This window comes from Macrosteles quadrilineatus, unplaced genomic scaffold, assembly GCF_028750875.1.
Source record: "Macrosteles quadrilineatus isolate MER2022 unplaced genomic scaffold, UCM_ALF_1.0 Scaffold_3__2_contigs__length_128488019, whole genome shotgun sequence".
NCBI lineage: Eukaryota > Metazoa > Arthropoda > Insecta > Hemiptera > Cicadellidae > Macrosteles > Macrosteles quadrilineatus.
In genome coordinates, this window is record NW_026542596.1 from 54,593,955 (window position 1) to 54,612,580 (window position 18,626).

An 18,626-nucleotide genomic window follows, 5' to 3' on the forward strand; every position below is an offset into this window, starting at 1 on the left:
CTGTATGTACATAATAAATCTATATTATTCATAAACTATATGAAACTTTGTAAACAATAAATTTTACAATCTGCAGTTTGGCTTTTTTTAGTTTAATCCATATGTGGGGTTAAACTTTAAACAAAAGGGTTAACAAAATGTTGTTTGAAACCAGTGACAGGACCTGTATTATCATAGCCGTCTCTAGTAATAAGGCCGCGGCCTTCGATGTGGCAACGCCGCGACTCATCCCCGCCCTGGTCCAACTCCGGGTATTGCCGCCTGCGTTAAAACGTGCAACATTTCGCCAAAACTGCGCTTATTCACGTTTAAAGCTATGGAAATGTAGCCAGATCAATAGATTAATTTTTAGCATGAAATGCCGCTTACCATTTTTCAGATTGTATTACGAAATCTATATAATTAATACGCTACATGAAACTTTGTCGGTTGAACTCCTCCGCCATTTCTTAACCGATTTTATCCATTGACGTCTCATTGAAAAGAGCGTGTCGCGTAGATTTGCAAACTGGCCTTACATTTTTGAAAAAGTCCCTTGGGCTCTGCCCCCAGTGGCTTTGAAAGTTCCCATGTTATCCTTATGAAGAACATAATTGTTTACATTTTGATCAGCTGTATAATTTAATTGCTGTTATTTATTCTTCGATTCAAAGTCTTTTAAACTCATCGGAAATTATGATAAGAGAAAATTAATGGAAAGATGATGAAAGAGAAGAAGAGAAAGACGAAGTTTGTATTTTAATTGTACGTGCACAGGGGCATCATTCTTTCATTAGGTATGCTGAATGGAGTGCGTCCAATCTAAATTGATAACCACTTACTACCTGTTATATGTAGGCTACAGTTTTTACCGTATTGCGTGTTGTTAACAGTAAAATTTTTTAATTATCCTTAAGTTAAAATACTAGTGTTATTAGACCTATTTGTGATTAACCTATTCGCAAGGTCTAAAACAGTATCAGTGGATGGGTTTTTTGCATTGACCGTACTCTTAGACCTTCCGGGACTTAGACCTTCGACATACTACCAGATTAGACCCTCAGCAACAAGTACAAACTGCAAAATGTGTGTCAAAGGTCTAATTAGACCTTCCGGGACTTAGACCTTCGACATACTACCAGATTAGACCCTCAGCAACAAGTACAAACTGCAAAATGTGTGTCAAAGGTCTAATTAGACCTTCCGGGAATTAGACCTTCAGCAACTGATCCCTCTAAGCTTCATTTTGATGTGCCATATGCCTATATTTTTATTTTGTAAATGACCTTAACCGTTTACATAAAATTTGATTGTATCACTTTAATAATATAATGGATTTGTTAATGCAATAGGTGGCATTCTTATTTACAAAAAACTAAATACTTATCCATTCAAATAAAGAGTAAATCAGGTTCAGGCGCAAAAATAAGGTATTTAAACCACTATCACTATAGTACCATAGTAACAATGTTACATATGATTTTTTTACCATTCTTCTCATCATCTTAGTAAATAAACTAAGGCTTGGATGGATTTAGTTTGATATAATGACATGATTTTATCACTACATGAACCTTATTTACTCTTTATTTGAATTGTTAAGTATTTACTGTTTTGTAAATAAGAATGCCACCGATATTGCATTAATATAATTAAAAAGATTTTTGAAACCTGAGAGCCTGTGAGTTGAGTTGGTATTAATATTTTTTAAGAACATGTGTTGTTTATTATTGAATAATAACAAATGATTATCATTCTACTCATAACATGGGCTTTGTTAAATAAAATAAAACTAATTTCTTTATCCAACTTTTATTGTTTTTATTTGGTTATGGGCCCAGAAAATATTAAAAGAATGGATTTAAGAGTGAATGTTGAAAAACTAAGTAATTCTCAATCATGGAGAAGGTGGAAACGCCAGATGGAATTAGTTTTGAGACATCATGGAATTAGTGATCTGATTACTGGTGAAAGGACAAGGCCTGAAGAAACAGAGGAGCAGAAGCTTAAGGATTTTAAGAAAGGTGACACCTTAGCTCAGGTACTTATTGTAAATGCTCTAGACGATTCACATGTAGATTTAACAGCTACTTGTGATAGTGCACATGAAATAGCTGTTGAGTATATATGAACAATCATCAAGTCAGAGACTAGATAGAACAATGGAACAGTTCTTTACATCTAGTATAACTGATGGAGAAGATTTGGTCAAATATATCTCAAGATTGCAGTTAAACTTCAGAGAAGTGAATGATGAACTTAAAAAGCATAAAGCTTCAGAACTGCCAGAACTTGTTTTGATGTCAAGGATTATGAGTACACTACCTAAAGAATTCTTTGAGTTCAAGAGTGTGTGGGAAAGCATACCAGTGAAAGACAGAAGTGTTGATTTGCTAATAGAGAGAATTCGTCTGATTGAGTCCAGGCTACCTAGGTCTATGAATTCTGATAATGGACAAGCCTTACAGGTTTGTAGAAATAGCATAAGTTCATTCTCAGCAGGCAAAAGGCATTCTGTAAAGAAGAAAATAAAGTATTTTATTTGTAAGGGACCACACTATGCTAGTCAGTGTCCAAATAAATCAGAAAAAGAAGACAAGAACAAGACTGAGCCTAGAAAAGGTAACAGTGGTCCATTCTTGTGTTTTGTAGCAAAGGAGCACAAGAAAGACAACTTTATTGCAGACTCTGGAGCATCACAGCATATGTGTTTCCGGAGGGACTTCTTTCACACATATTAGATGTTTACTTCACCAATTAACGTCACTGTGGGAAATGGTGATGATATTGAGGCAGTTGGAGAGGGTAGTATTCGAGTAAGTGTGAATATTAGTAAGAACCGATACATCACAACTTTAGAGAATGTATGGTACGTTCCCAAGCTAGGAAGGAACCTGATGTCAGTCAGCACAACAGTGAAGAAAGGATTTAGTTTCAAAGTAACTAAAGAAAAATGTGTCTTCATGAAGAATAACGTTGCACAGCTGTATGGACACTGTGTAAATGGACTCTATGAAGTTGAAATGGATGTTCTGTTGCCGCACGTAGAAGCTGAAACATCGTGTAGTAGTAAACTGAAAACCATCCAAGAGTGGCATGAATCTCTGGCTCATCAAAATAAGACACATGTGTTAAAAACTCTTAAAAGCAGGGGAATAAATGTCAAGGTAGAAGATGAATTTTGTTAAGGTTGCGTACTAGGCAAGCAACACAGAGCTACATACCATTCTCGAACTGTAAGGCCAACAATTGCAGGAGAAATAGTAAGTGGAGATCTCTGTGGTCCTATGGAAAACGTTTCTCTAGGAGGAAGTCGCTACTGCCTGGTTTTCAAAGACTACTTTACTAAATTCAGAAGAGTATTTTTCATCAAAAATAAGACGGAGGTTACAGACTGTATTGAGACATACTTGAATGAATGTTGTTGAACTGCTGGACATGTGGTAAAAACGTTTATGAGTGATGGTGGGACTGAGTTTAATAATTTTGCAGTGAAGAAATTGCTCGCTAAACGAGGCATCACTATGAGAACTGTTATGCCTTATACACCAGAAGAAAATGGTTCTATTGAACGTGAAATGCGCACGTTAGTTGAATCAGCAAGAAGCATGTTGTATTCCAAAAGATTGCCAAAGAGCTTATGGGCAGAGGCAATGAACACGGCGTGTCATGTGATCAATCGGACAGGACCAACAAGTACAGAAGGTACACCTTATGAACTTAGGTATGGAAAAGGACCAGCACCAATTGAACATTTTCGACCGTTTGGTGTTTCTATGTGCATGTCCCAAAACAGAAACGGAAGAAATGGTCAGCAAAATCAGTTCCAGGAAAATTGGTTGGGTATTGCGATGAACGAGATGGATTTCGAGTCTACAACGGTCACACAATAGTGGTCAGTAGAGATGTTGTCTTTAAACCTTATCAGAAAGGAGAGGTTGTCAGAGCAGAGGGCATCACAGAAGATTGGGCCAAGACTGTTCCTGATGAAGATAAAGAACTTGACAAAACCGTATCCATTGCTATCCTATGCGAAGACAAGAGTCAGCCAATCAATTATCAAGAGGAAAATGAAGAAGCTGAACCTGATGAAATTGAATATTGTGAACAACCGGAAGAGGAAGATCGACCTGATGAAATTGAATATTGTGAACAACCGGAAGAGGAAGATCGACCAGGAAGGCAAAGGCAACCACCTAGTTATCTTCAAGATTATGTTCTTGTAGCTGAAGCTGGACCAACATATAATGAGGCCGTTAGTAGTGAAGAGTGGTTTCATTGGCAGGCAGCTATGAATGATGAGATGGCATCTCTTCAGAAACACCAAGTTTACAAGCTCGTACCGTTACCCAAGAACAAGAAAGCAATTGGAGTAAGATGGGTTCTTACAAAGAAGAAAAATCCAGATCGATACAAAGCTAGGCTTGTTGCAAAGGGCTACGCTCAGAAAGGAGTAGATTATTTTAGCACCTACAGTCCTGTAGCAAGATTCGATACTCTAAGGACAGTATTAAATATGGCAGCACAGGAAAGCATGTATTGAATCAATTTGATGTAAAAACAGCATTTTTACATTCAAAGCTAGATGAAGAGGTTTATGTTGAGCAACCTGAAGGTTATAACGACAACTCCGGAAGAGTGTGGAAACTACAACGTAGTTTATACGGCCTTAAGCAAAGGCCTAAGTGTTGGAATAAAAGACTTTCTGAGTTCATGAAATCTCAAAATTTCAAACCGAGTACAGCAGATCCTTGTTTGTTCCTTCGTGAAGGAAATGGCGAAAAGATGTTCGTCATCATTTATGTGGACGATGGACTCATACTTGTGAAAAACAAGTGAATGTATTTGTGCAGAACTTAAAACAAAACTTTGAAATCAAAGTATCAAAACCTGAAACTTACCTTGGAATCGAGATTGTTCAAACAAGTGATGGAATAGTTCTCAGCCAGAGGGCATACTTAGATCAAGTTCTAGAAAGGTATCGGATGTCGAACTGTCACGCAGTGTCAACACTATTTGACAAATCCGATGTCAACACAAATGCAAAGCCTCTATCAACAGAAGTGCCGTATCGTGAAGCTGTGGGCAGTTTGCTATATTTGACAAACACTCGCCCAGACATCTGTTATGCAGTTAGTATGGTGGCACAGCATGTGACTAGTCCAACCATCAAAGACTGGAACCAAGTCAAGAGAATCCTTCGTTACCTGCAAGGTTCTAAGGACTACGTTCTACGCTACACGAAGCAGAGCGATGAACCGAAGATTCTGAAATGTTACACCGATGCAGACTTCGCAGATGATGAAAACAGCAGAAAGTCACGTTCAGGATGTCTATGTTTGTTTGCTGGCGGAGCCTTAGTTGGTTTTCAAAGAAACAAAATTGTATTTCACTATCAACTACTGAAGCGGAATATGTTGCTGCTAGTGAAGCTGATAAGCAAGTAATATGGCTTAAAGGCTTGTTAGAAGAAATCAGCAGTTCATGGATCGAAGCAACTATGTACATTGACAATGCTGGTGCAGTACAATTAGCACACAATCCTTCAACGCATGGAAGAACGAAGCACATCAGTGTTCGGTTCCACTTTGTAAGAGAGCACTTCAACAACGGATGTTACAAAATGGAACATGTACCTGGAAGACTTCAGTTGGCAGACTTCTTGACAAAGAGTTTACCTTCTAGTCGACTGAAGGAACTTTTGAACCTCTCAGGTTTGAGGGCAAATTAAAAAGATTTCTGAAACCTGAGAGCCTGTGAGTTGAGTTGGTATTAATATTCTTTAAGAACATGTGTTGGAACATGTGTTGTTTATTATTGAATAATAAAAAATGATTATCATTCTACTCATAACATGGGCTTTGTTAAATAAAATAAAACTAATTTCTTTATCCAACTTTTATTGTTTTTATTTAATATTTCATTAACAAATTATTGATTAATCTTTAACAAAGAAGTCTAAACACACAATAACACTATAAACAAATAAGTACATTATCATTATCAAAGTTTGTCCACCTCTCTTAGTTAAATAAATACAATCTAATGTAGGAAATCTAATGTAGGTAATCGAAGGAAATGTTATAATCATGATCGCGGTTATTTAAAATAATTATTATTATAATTTTATAAGTATCGAATAATTATGTTTACAAGCTACGCATTAAAAAATTACATAACTTCGCAACGCTTAGAAAATCGTGCTTTCTTTCAAAATATGAATTAAACTCTGGTAAATGCGGTCCAGCCTTCAACTCTGCCGCCGCAATGCCCGCATTTTCAGACCTTCCGTGACTTGCATTTTGGGACTCACATTTTAGACCTTTCAGGTCTTAGACCTTCAGCAACTCTCATTTTATAAAAATTATTTACAAAATATACATTGTGTGCCCACGGTCTAAATCCCGCAAGGTATAATACATTATCATTGGATGAATTTTCTGCATTAACTGTACTTTTAGACCTTCCGGGATTTAGATCTTTGAGATCACGGCCGCCTTTAACTACAGGCCGCGGCCTGGTAGAATTGGCAACATCGCAAGTGGTGTTGTTCAGTGACAGACGTCCCATAAGATAACATGACATAGATAACATGTGTGCAGAAGGTCTGGTTATACCTTCTGCTTCTGGGATTTAGACCTTCAGCAACTGATCCATTGTGATGAGGTAGGGTGAGTGCGAGTTGTGAAAAAATATAACACCGGCGGCTGCTAATTGGAACTAGAAAAATATAGTGACACTAGCAGAGTACCCGTCCTTCGTACGGGGTTGGCATATAAGTATCAAATGCTTATAGCAGTTATGAGTGAGGACATGGTTTAAGAAATTTCGGTTCTTTTTGAAGTTCGTTCGCTACGCTCACTCACCTTTAGGTTGGAGCTCGTTCGCTGCGCTCACTTTCCTTCAGGTTAGCTCGTTCGCTACGCTCACTTGCCTTCAGGTTAGCTCGTTCGCTACGCTCACTCGCCTCCAGGTTGAAGTTTGTTCGCTACGCTCACTCACCTTTTGCTGTTGTCATAAATGTAAAAGAAATAATAGTGCTAGTGCTGCACCCTGTTGGTAATCCTTGTAACTTTAATGCTATTGAACATCACAGAACAGAACCAACTTGTTTAATTGAAACAGCTGTTAAGATTCAATAATTTTATTTCTCATAAGGTTAACATGGGAAACTCCAGAGCCACTGGGGCGGAGCCCGAAAGGATTTTTGGGATAAAAATATGCCTATATGTTAATCGGGAATGTGAGCTATCATCATGCCAAATTTCAGCCCGATCCGACCAGTAGTTTTCGCGTTTACTTTTCCCATACACACACACAGACACCACCTCTTTTTTATAATAGTATAGATAGATTGACTATAGTCAATGATAGTGATCATCAATATCACGGCCGCCCAAAATGCACCCAACTCGTCCCGCTTGGCCATCTTGTTTTGTTTACACGTTTACACTCGCTCTACTCAATTCACAGTACAGTGACACAGTATTTCACTTTTTCATTCAGAGTGCAGTGAGTGAGTTGTGTTTTGGTTGTGTTGTGTTGTGGTTGTTGTGAGTGAAAAGTGACAGTTCGACATCGACAGTTGAGTTGAGTTGTGGTTTTGTTGTTGTGTAGGAGGGCGTTTGGATGAGTGAATGGCGTGTGTTTCCTAGTGAATGTTTGAGTTTTTAGGTTTAGATTTTGCTAAATCGGTCACAGTAGTTTCATGAAAGAGAAAATGAGCTCTTATATACAAGTAGCCGAAGATGAAGGCGAGGAGCCGATCGAATTGCCCTCCGAAGATGATGGCACTTTATTATTGACCACCTTATCAGCTCAATTTCCTGGTACTTGCGGATTAAAATATCGTAATCCAGAATCACGCACTATGCGAGGAGTGCGGTTGGCAGATGGAAGATTGCACCCTCCTGACAATGGTTGGGGAAATTTTATTTACTACTGCGTTTTCCCCAAAGGTAAATTAACTTAGGCCAGACTAAGTTACCATGGGCAAGTGTGTTATTTTTAGGCCTATTTATTTGCTACAAACGGTCCAAACAAACAAAACTTACAATTTTGATAAGCTTATCAACAATTCATTAATCAAGATGACTGGCTATAACCAAGGGTCAAGCCAAACATGTACCGGGGCATTGTCTTAAATTTAATAAGGAATAAATTGACAACAAACTTAAGTCTGCAAATGTAAGACTAACAATAGATAAAATAGGCTAAGCTATTTATAAATAATTAACAATGAATAGAATCTTAATTAACTTAGTCTAAGTATAAACTTAGGCCTAATGACTTAATCATGTTAGCCTATAGGGCATATCTTATCCCTTACCATCTTTCAACATAACTTACTCAGTCCAACTTAGGCTATAGTAACACATGGAAAAATAACTTACATTTGGCCTAAGTTAAGTTATTACTTATCATCACTGTGAAACCGAAAGTAACTTCTATTTGGTGTTTTTGTAAGTTAACTGTCAGTTTGCAGCCTCTTCCAGACTAAACTAAGGACTATTCAGCTTGGTTTTTATGTAGCCTACCTAACTTAACACATTAACTTAAGGCTAAGTTATCTTTAACTCTTTACAGAAAGTTCAGCTGGTAACTTACCTTTTTAAATACTTTAAAATACTTTTCTTTGAAATGGCGACCATACAAAGTAGGTATTTTAAGCCAAGTATGAATGGAGATGATGATCTTGTAGTCTTGTAAGTGACTAAGTTAAGGCCGACATATTCCTTAGACACAGCTGTTAATTAATAGCCCATACAGCTAATGGCGACTAAGGGACCTACAGTTGATAGTGGAATCCGAACCACTTTTTTTTTCTTAGTAGCCTAATAAACTTACTTATTCCATTTTAGCTTAAGTTAGTTAGCATCCTGTAAGTACAGCACTTTCCGTTACCTTAAAGCCTTTTCTGTTACCGTAAGCCTATAGAATTACCTTATTTGAGGGAGTCGCAAACCGATTACAGTATGATTTTCAAACAGTAGGCCTAACCTGTTTCAACCCCTGGCAACCTTAAGTCCCTGAGCCTGTCTTAAGTGTCTGGCCTAGTTTAATTTTCAACCATTTTCACAGGTCTCATAGTTATGGATAAATTACGAGAATTTCTAGAATTATTAATTAAGAAACTTCATCTAAATTTTGCATTTTTAAGTTAATAACAAAAATAAAACAATTTTAAAGACTACTCTCAAAAATTAAAGTTTACTTTATATTGCTAATCTTATCAATAACCTCCTTAACTATTTTAATCAAGGCATGCGCTTTTTAAACTCAAATAAAAAACCATAATTTCAGAATAATGAATCGATGACTTAAAAGAGTCAACTCAAAGATAATGTGTAATCAATCACTCCACTACAGTTATCGAAACTGAAACCGAACTCACTATGAAAAAGAACGCTCTTGTATAGGCCTATATCATGTGATTACTATGAACAGCTGTAATTAATACAAATTATTTTTCTGTTTAACCCTCAAAGTGTCTCTAGTTTTGGTCTTAATGTTCGACCATTTATTGCGCAATTGCAGGGTTTTATTAAAATGTATCTTAGAAACTTAAAAACAATGTAAAGTATACTGTTTTATATATCATTTTGTTTGTAAAATTATGGGCTTCAATGTAACATATAAAACATTACAAAAAAAAATTTCAACAATTTTTGTGGGGTTAACATTTTTTTTTAAATTATAAAATAAATGAAAAAAAATGTATGTTTGCGCTCAATAAATTGTTATAATTTATAGGTCTACAAATATTTGAAAATAGCCACTTTGTTCAGAATTTTATGTGGATTCCAAAAATATAATAAGGAAGTAGGTTTGCAAATAAATAAGTTATGGGCAAAAAACAGATTTCGGTACATAGTGTTTAGCTAAGAATGCATAGCCGTTAGCTAGGAATCAGGCTGATAATTTACATCAATATCACTACCTACTTCTTAAGGATCATCAACCAGCCCTTCAAAATCACTTAAATCTTATTATAATGCACCACGTATATCACTACTTGTGATTTTTAACACTAAAACAATGGTAAACGTAATAAAACACATCAGTCATCGGTGCGAGGTTAACCAAGCTGTTTACAAATACGCACGTCAGCTGTCTGCTACAATATTTTCGGAACTAAAATGAAATGTGTATAGAAACAGACATCAGGAGAAAGCTCTGAATCTGCAGAAAAAACAATACCTAACTCGATCCAGTTCAATCCGATTCAGTCAGTCCCAGAGCCGTCGCCGTGTAAACAGTGTTTGTGAGTCGCAAAAGCGACACATAACACTCGAAGGGTTAAGTAAACAAAATATTTTAAAGTTCATAAGAAATACATTGGGATTTTGATGGCCTGTTGGGCAAAGCCTGAGGACGTATATAGCCTACATGAATTGGTGAAACAAAAGTGGTCTACACAAAAAATACTTAATTTTGGCACATCGTTTGTAAAAATCTATCCATTATTAACAGAGGAGTATTTCGTAGAAATCACCTTCGCGTATTATATAAGGATTATCAAAATCAGAAATTTCTAAGTAGGTATACTTGATAACTAAATCTATACCGGTACTTATTTAATATGCAAGCAGGATTTTTGTGACAATTACTCCTCCGAAACTACTGAACCGATTGAAATGTTTTTAGTGTTATTGGAAAGAGCGTAACGTGAAGTTGTGCAGGACACTTTCTCTATACAGGGTGTCCCGGAACTCTCTACCAATATTTTAGGGCATTGCTCCTGGGTAAGAAACATAACTAAATATCATATTTAAACTGTCCAGAAGTCCTTAGTTACTCACACATCCGCCATTTTGTTTTTTTCAGTTATTTATTTTTTTCTAAAGAATGGTTAAATATACGAAATGGAAACTTTGCACAAACATTTATGACAACTAGACAAAGCTAGCAAATAATTATCACGATTTTTCAAATTCATAAAACAAAATGGTGGCCATTTAAAATTTTTGTAAAATCACTGGTTTTTGAGTTATTTAAGAAAGAAAATTTTAAATGGCCGCCATTTTGTTTTACGAATTTGAAAAATCTTCATAATTTTTTTGTAGCTTTGTCTAGTTGTCATAAATGTTTGTGCAAAGTTTCCATTTCGTATGTTTAACCGTTCTTTAGAAAAAAAATAATAACTGAAAAAACAAAATGGCAGCTGTGTGAGTAACTAAGGACTTCCGGACAATTTGAATATGATATTTAGGTACGTTTCTTACCCTGGATCAATGCCCTAAAATATTAGTAGAGAGTTCCGGGACACCCTGTATAGTGGAAGAATATTAGGAAAATCGACCTAACAAATTCGGACTTAGTGGAAACTTTGCACAGTTGTATAGTAAGCCCAAATAAATAAAATATCAAAAGTCCCCATAAATCCCTGCTGTGCTCTAGCCGCCATCTTGGAAAATGGCGGCCAATTTTCACTTTTTTGACAATATTTCACAAACTATTGGTATTACAGAATTTTTGTAAATACAAAAGTTAAAGAACGTCTATAAATACATCTTTTTTATATTACAAGGTTTGCTCTATCTCTAACGGTTATTGAGATAAATTGAGATAAACGGTTAGTATTAAATTTAAAATTCCCATGTTATTCTTATGGAGGAAAATAAAATTGTTGCAGTTTGCTTATTTATGGATATATTTTGATGAAACTTGGCAAATTTATTTATTTTCTTGTGCTATTAATATTTAACATAAATACACACTTTAGTACCCTCCATATAGCAGTAAACCTAGTACTCGTTAAATTTAAAGTTATTTAAATAGGGAATATATATCCTACATTTTTAGGATATATTTTTAGTAAAAATCCAGTCAGGCAAATGTATATTCATTTGTTAATCATATTAAAAAATAATTTTTTTTTTTATTTGAATGGATTTAATTGATAATAAAATCAGGCAAATGGAAATTCGCTTAGTCTGCAGGTTTGCAGCGGCGGGGGTATGCTTATTCCCTATAGGGAAATTCGCTAAAAGACTTCCCAAGTTTTTTGTTGCTGCGTTCAAATTAGCTGTTTACCTTAAATGAAAAAAATAATAGTGCTGCATCCTGCTGGTAAATCTTATAACTTTTAATGTTTTTTCATATCATAGAACAAACCTTTTTAGTTGATACGGCTGACAAAATTCTTTAATTCCATTTAAATATGATAACTTATAAGGATAACATGGGAAACTCTAGAGCCACTGGGGCGGAGTAGCCTGAAAGGATTTTTGAGATAAAAATATGCCTATCTGTTAATTGGGAATATGAGGTATCATCATGCCAAATTTCAGCCCAATCTGTCCAGTAATTAATGCGTGATTGAACTTCAAACAAACACACAAACTTTTAACATTTATAATATTAGTAAGATAGGTAAATCTATTTCAATGATTATGAAACAGATTTTTCCTGTTGCGAAGCAAAAATTAAAAGTGAGTTTAGAAGAACATATGTTAATTGTAAACAGTCAATGTTTAAATTATCCATGTTGTATTAAAAATGTGTATAGTTTTGGATGTTGGTTTGCGTTTAATGATATAAGTTATTAATTATTGAATTTTTATTTTAAGGATTTGGCATCATTTCAGAGTTCTGCCAGTTTTTGCCTAACTCTGTTCTGTAGAGTTTAACTTAGGTACGATACTTTATAAAAGCTGACAGCCTTATTACGTTGACTTAAATTGTAAGCTTACCTTTTCCCGTCCATGTGCGGTTTGATAGTAACCCTTTAAACTGAGAATAGGACTGTTAATAATCTTAATAATCTAGTTAATAATCTTTTAGTCGACTCTTTCAAAATCATCGGAAATTATGACTGTTATTAGTTTTTAAAGTCCATTGTTAATAAATAATTCCTGTACCTCTTTGCAATTGCTCAATTTAGAGCAACATATACACTAGTTTGCTAAAAACTAAAACCAATTCTCCCGCCCTCTGTGGTAGTTAATGTAGTTTAATGTTAAAAATACAGTATCCTACTTGCAAACATTAAATTTAAAATCCTATAACTTGTTTGGAATGAAAATTTAAAAACTAAGGTAAGGCATCCTATATTTGAAACTAGGCTCAAGTTTTGTGTTTAATTTTTCAGAGAACAAGAGAAAGTCTGATGACCACTTGGAGAACTCGACAGCCAAGACTAAAAGGATGGAAACCAAGTTAAAGTGTTCTGATCTCATTATTTTGGGACTGCCTTGGAAAACTTCTGAACAGCAGCTAAGAGAGTACTTTGAGGCGTTTGGAGAGGTGTTAATGGCACAGGTTAGACCTAATTCTCAACAGACATTCTTATAGGTAGTCAGTTTGCTGTCATCATTCATTGCCATATTCGGTATAGCCTATAATACGCCTATATTAAGTCAATTAATTATTATTCCATTACATAAACCCATTCCGTGGCCGTATATTTTTTGTGGTAAATTCCTTGGTGGGTTGGCATCACTGATCCTCGTAACATCTGTTTACCAAACCGACTGGCTGAGTCATCCTCATGTTAGAGTGTTTTGCACAGACAGTCTTTTTACGTGTTCTTGAGTGAAGTGCATCTATTAAAATAAGATTCTCAAATATATTCACTGCATTAGAATGTGTTGTTGTAAATATTGTTTATTTAAAATGGCGTTTAGATTAAATGCTTTGTTTGAAATTCATTGTAGGTGATGGTGAGTTAATATTGTTCAAAGGTTTATTGCTGATTTTTTTCATCACGATGGTGAAAAACAATACCCAACATTTCGGGATCTGGAATCTGATCCTGTCCTCAGGTGAAAAAAACTTATTTAACACATTACAACTAACAATACACAAACGCCCAACCTAAGTTGGAATACACTACAGAGGCGGGTAGCAGACAGAAAATATGCACTGTAATAGCAGTCAAGTCATGCAAATAATAACCAATCACAAAACACTATAGTCTATAAAAGGTGTAGTATGAACAGCTCACACAATGGAACACTAATAGCACCGTTCGCAATGACTCCATCAATGAGACTGAAGCAACATGGCCGACCAATCGGAAACACGGAGTCAACAGAATTGGCGTCCGGTCCCTTTCTGTAAAAAGAAAATTTACATTGTCATGGCCAACTAAAATGCAGAGGAGGAAAGAATGATGATTCACAATAATTTTAAAGCATTAATTTTTTCCTTCGTTTGTGTATTGGTGATGAAACAACAGTTTCATTATTACAGGTCAAGAAGGACCCCAAGACAGGTCAGTCCAAAGGGTTTGGCTTCATAAGATTTGCGAGCCACGAGGCTCAGATCAGGGTGATGGCTCAAAGGCACATGATTGATGGACGGTGGTGTGATGTCAAAGTCCCCAACTCTAAGGTGAGTCAAAGTAATCGTGAATACCTCTGATATTAGCTTTGTTAAGTGCTCAGCCTTAATCTAACTGACCTACCGGTATCGTACTAATGTGCTTCATATAGAAAAGAGTTTAACAAAATAAAAACAAATTCTAATAAAAAACTAGATGTAAAACTTAAAATATATGTAGTTTCAGACAATTCTCTTAGCACTCTAGTCTAGTTGTATTGAATATTAATTAATTTAGCCTACTTCAAGGAAACCCTTGCTCAAATTGCCCATTTTTTATTAAAGTTCAAAACTTTTTTCCGAGGCAAAGCCAATCCAATACAAGATTATGTTTGTTTAAGATAGTTATCAGGTGCATAAAACTACTACTTTTCAATAAATTAAAACAGTTGATTTGAAATCTACGCCATAAGAAGGGTGAATAATGTAGGTAAGTGGGAGTAGGTTACAGCGACAAAAAAGTAGCCTATTTTTATCCATTTTCATAAACTGTCCTGTTTCTTGTTTAAACTGGCTGTGCATTCACATTTTACCATATATTTAAAGAAATTTGTTCAGCATCACTTTGGAGTTTTGTAAGGGAACTCAGGAAATAAATTGAACAGAAAGGGTGTGAAGCACTAAAGAAAATTACCTTTTCTGTTGTAATTTGTCCCTCCTCAAGATAATAAGCTTTAAGCTGTCAAATGACACCTCAATTGTAAAAATTGGTTATGAAGGATGGGCTTAAAAGGGTTGTAACAGAGAAACCTCTTCTTGTATTAAGTATACAGTGATATTTTAGTTTGTTCAGGAATTATATATTAAACGATTGGTGGAGAGTTAAGAGACACCCTGTATAGATAGATATCAGCATAAAAATTCAGCAGACTGATAATAAAAATAATTGGCATTGTGAATCAGCTATCACTACACTCTCAATAACTGACTCTTATTGACTAGTGTCGTGTTTTTCAGGAGGGCTATGTACAGCAAGTGCCTTGTAAGGTGTTTGTTGGCCGTTGCACAGAAGATATCACGGCTGATGATTTGAGAGAGTATTTCACTAAGTTCGGAGAAGTGACGGATGTGTTCATTCCAAAGCCGTTCCGAGCTTTTGCATTTGTGACATTTCTGGACCCAGACATCGCACAGGCTCTGTGCGGAGAAGATCACATCATCAAGGGAGTGTCAGTACACGTCTCGGAGGCGGCACCCAAGAGCGACATGAATGGTCGAGCGTTTAACCAAGCAATGGGGCCAAGGCCAGGCCCCGGTACCAGGGAACACAAGAGTTACGGAGGCCAATACGGAGGTGGGTCGGGCGGGGGACATATGTATCACCCTCAGCACCAAGGGGGCAACATGGGGGGCTGGAGCCAGCCACCGGGGAATAGGGGCAACATTGATATGCCTAACTTGCAAGCTCTAGGAATAACGGGACAGGGAGGGGCGGGTCAAGCCGGTGGGCAGAACCCCTTGGGTATGGGTACGTTGAATCTCAGTGCCTTACCCATGAATCCGGCCCTAGTGGCGGCGGCACTCAACCAGGCAGGTTGGGGGCTCATTAGCAATCTGCAAGGCGGACCACAACAAGGTGCCCCGCAGGGGGACGGGAATGCGCCTCAGTTCTCCAACCAGGGGGGTCCAGGGTTCAGTGGTGGGCCGCAGCAGGGCGGAGCCACTGGTGGTGCGGGGTTTCTTAACTGGATGAACCAGGGAGGAGGTGGAGGGGAGCAGCCGGGGCCTCCCGGGGGAGGGGGTTCCAACGGACCCTCCCAGCAGCCAGGTTGGGCTCAGAATCCCAGGGGGGGTGAACCCGGCTGTAAACCTGACCAGAAGTTTCTCAATTACAACTGAGTGAGAGTGTGTGTGTGACTATCCATAGGGTACTAGTCTATCAGTGTGTGTGTCTTGTTATTCCCTATCGGTAGTATTGTTACTGTAAGATAGTTCCATTTACCAGTAATTACGATAGCTTTAAAGAAGTTGCGTTTCACGGATTGCGAGTCGTATAAGTCTGTACTATAGTCATAGTATGTGTGTATTTTTCTGAATTGTATGTATGATGTGCGACAGAATTATTTATCCGAGTGAGCTTATTTGTTTGTCTTATGTTTGTGGAAGATTTGTTTCTACTTAAGTGAATGAATCGATATGTACTGAGTGAGCTCTGCGACTGGTTGACTTTTGTACTAACTGATCAAATGAATGGATATGACTTGGGAATTTAAAAGTATGTTTGTAAAAAATTTCAAAAATATAAAAAAGTTATCTCGCTAGATGCATTGAATACCAAACGAAGTACTTGTACAGTCGGAGAAGAAAGTTATGTTATTTCTTACAAAGTTTAATTATTTTGACTTATTGCAGAGTTTAAGTTTTATTATATTATAAAAGACACATTGTACATACAGTTTAAGATTACAGAGTATTGATATGATATTGTTGTGTACGTTTATTAGATTTATCCCTCTCTAGTTTGACTTGAAAGAGCAATTTTGTACTTTTTGAAATTTTAATCGTCTAGTGGTCTATAAAGACTATAGAAAACAAACAGGTTGTAACTTGTCTTCAATTTATTCAAAATTTCGTTTTTAAATAGGATGATTTTTACCTTCACATTATAAAAAATCAAGTGTTGATGAGTATTTGTTTGAATGTTAATGTTTGGTTGAATGACACTCCAAAATCTTACTATGCACTTTGACAAGATTTTATGCATTAAAGTGGTGTGGTATCCAAAGTTGAAACTGACCATAGTTTCGATAAGAACGATGCTAAGCAATAAACCAAGAGATTAAATATTTGTAAACAAATTATTCTGACTGTACATTTAGCTTATTTTGGAATTATTACAATATTGTTTCTACACTTGGTAGAAAGGGAAAAACTTCACAATTTTTCTTTTTTTGTATTAAATTTGTTTTATGCAGAGGATTTATAATGCTTGCAATAAATAATGTTTTATCTGATACAGAATCACACTTCAATGCTCTGTTTTAGCACATTTGCCTTTTAATGAAACAAAACACTACCGAATGTAGTTTAAATGTTTATACATTTCATTTCAGGTTTTAGGCTCTCAGTCTATAGCTGTACTCAATCTCGCAAACCAATAGCTCTGTAAAACTTCAACATTCTAAATGTTTTAAATTTAAGAAAGATAGGCCTATTTGAAGTTTTACTACGGTTAAGATAGAGTTTTCTATGGGAAAGTTGTGTATGGTGTTATATGAAGTTACTGTGTTAGTGTCCGCCACAGTTAGCATTTCAGTGTGCGTGGGAGCGAGAGCATGGTGTGACTGTTTGAAGAGGAGGAGAGCGATCAAAGGTGAGCGAATGGTTGGCTTTTGTTTGGTTGTTTGTAATTTGCTTGTATTGCTAACCTGTTTGTATGAGTATCACAGAGGTTGAATTCCGTTAGCCACCCACCAATTTTAGATTTTTTACCGGTCACCAATTTACATATGTTATATACGTTTTTAACAGTTATTTAGACACCTGTGTTATCTCATACCTAGACCTGCAAACTGGTTATTTTGCATTGTTTTACAACATTTTCACCTTGCCATATTTTTACAGTTACAAGTTTTAAGATTTATTGGCAGCTAACGGAGTTTGGCCCAGAGAAAGATGTAGATAAATAGGGTTCATTGTATTTGTCTGGATGTAAGAGTAAACCTAAATGAAACAGTTTTTTAGCTAGGAATGTTTAGAAAGTACGTGCTGGGTAAACCGTTAGAGGGGATGTTTGAAAGTAAGTATATTTTGTAGTGTAAAAAATATGTTTCTAAATTGTACATGCATCCACAATCTGGTATAATCTTCCCATTTTCCTAAATGTAAGTACTATTGAACAGCGAGTATTGTGTTTTGAAAAGAATTGTAAAATTTCAAATTTTCCATAGAATTGTTTGTTAAGATAGTATCTTATCTTGTGGGGTTCAATTTACTTGACTATTATACATTTTGCAATTAACTTGTTGCAAATAACTAATTAAAGAGTGGTAGTTTTTGTTGGATTCCAGTTTTAGGTTTAAAAGAGTCTTCCTTAGTGGTAGCCATGTTGGATTTCTTCCCCATAAGAACAATGTTAAACATTACATCATTTGTGGACACGTAACGGCGTTATTTGTTAAGATATAGCTTTGAAATTTATAATTTGTATTTTTAACATAATAGACTCGTGACTGAGGTTTTTGAATTTCGAAAATCCATTTTCATTTCCTTTCAACAATTAGCTTAATTTTAAGCTAATTAATAATCAATTATTCATTATAAAAATTAAAAATTGTGAAATAAATAACGTCAATCTCTAGAGGACCAAAATTCCTTAAATT

At 35.9% G+C, this 18,626-nt stretch overlaps 2 protein-coding genes across 2 annotated transcripts; both read left to right on the forward strand.

Annotated features, from left to right (window-relative positions):
- The first annotated feature begins 2,141 nt into the window (after positions 1-2,141).
- LOC128989210 (uncharacterized) lies at positions 2,142-2,720 on the forward strand. Its single transcript, XM_054411083.1, has one exon. It carries the CDS (start codon positions 2,142-2,144, stop codon positions 2,718-2,720), a length of 579 nt encoding a protein of 192 aa, XP_054267058.1.
- A 4,832-nt stretch (positions 2,721-7,552) lies between these two features.
- Positions 7,553-16,726, forward strand: LOC128991146 (TAR DNA-binding protein 43-like). The gene is made up of 4 exons (XM_054413911.1): positions 7,553-7,937; positions 13,073-13,242; positions 14,176-14,316; positions 15,262-16,726. The coding sequence occupies exons 1-4, from the start codon at positions 7,700-7,702 to the stop codon at positions 16,141-16,143; spliced, it is 1,431 nt and encodes a 476-aa protein (XP_054269886.1). The 5' UTR covers positions 7,553-7,699; the 3' UTR covers positions 16,144-16,726.
- Positions 16,727-18,626: the final 1,900 nt, after the last annotated feature.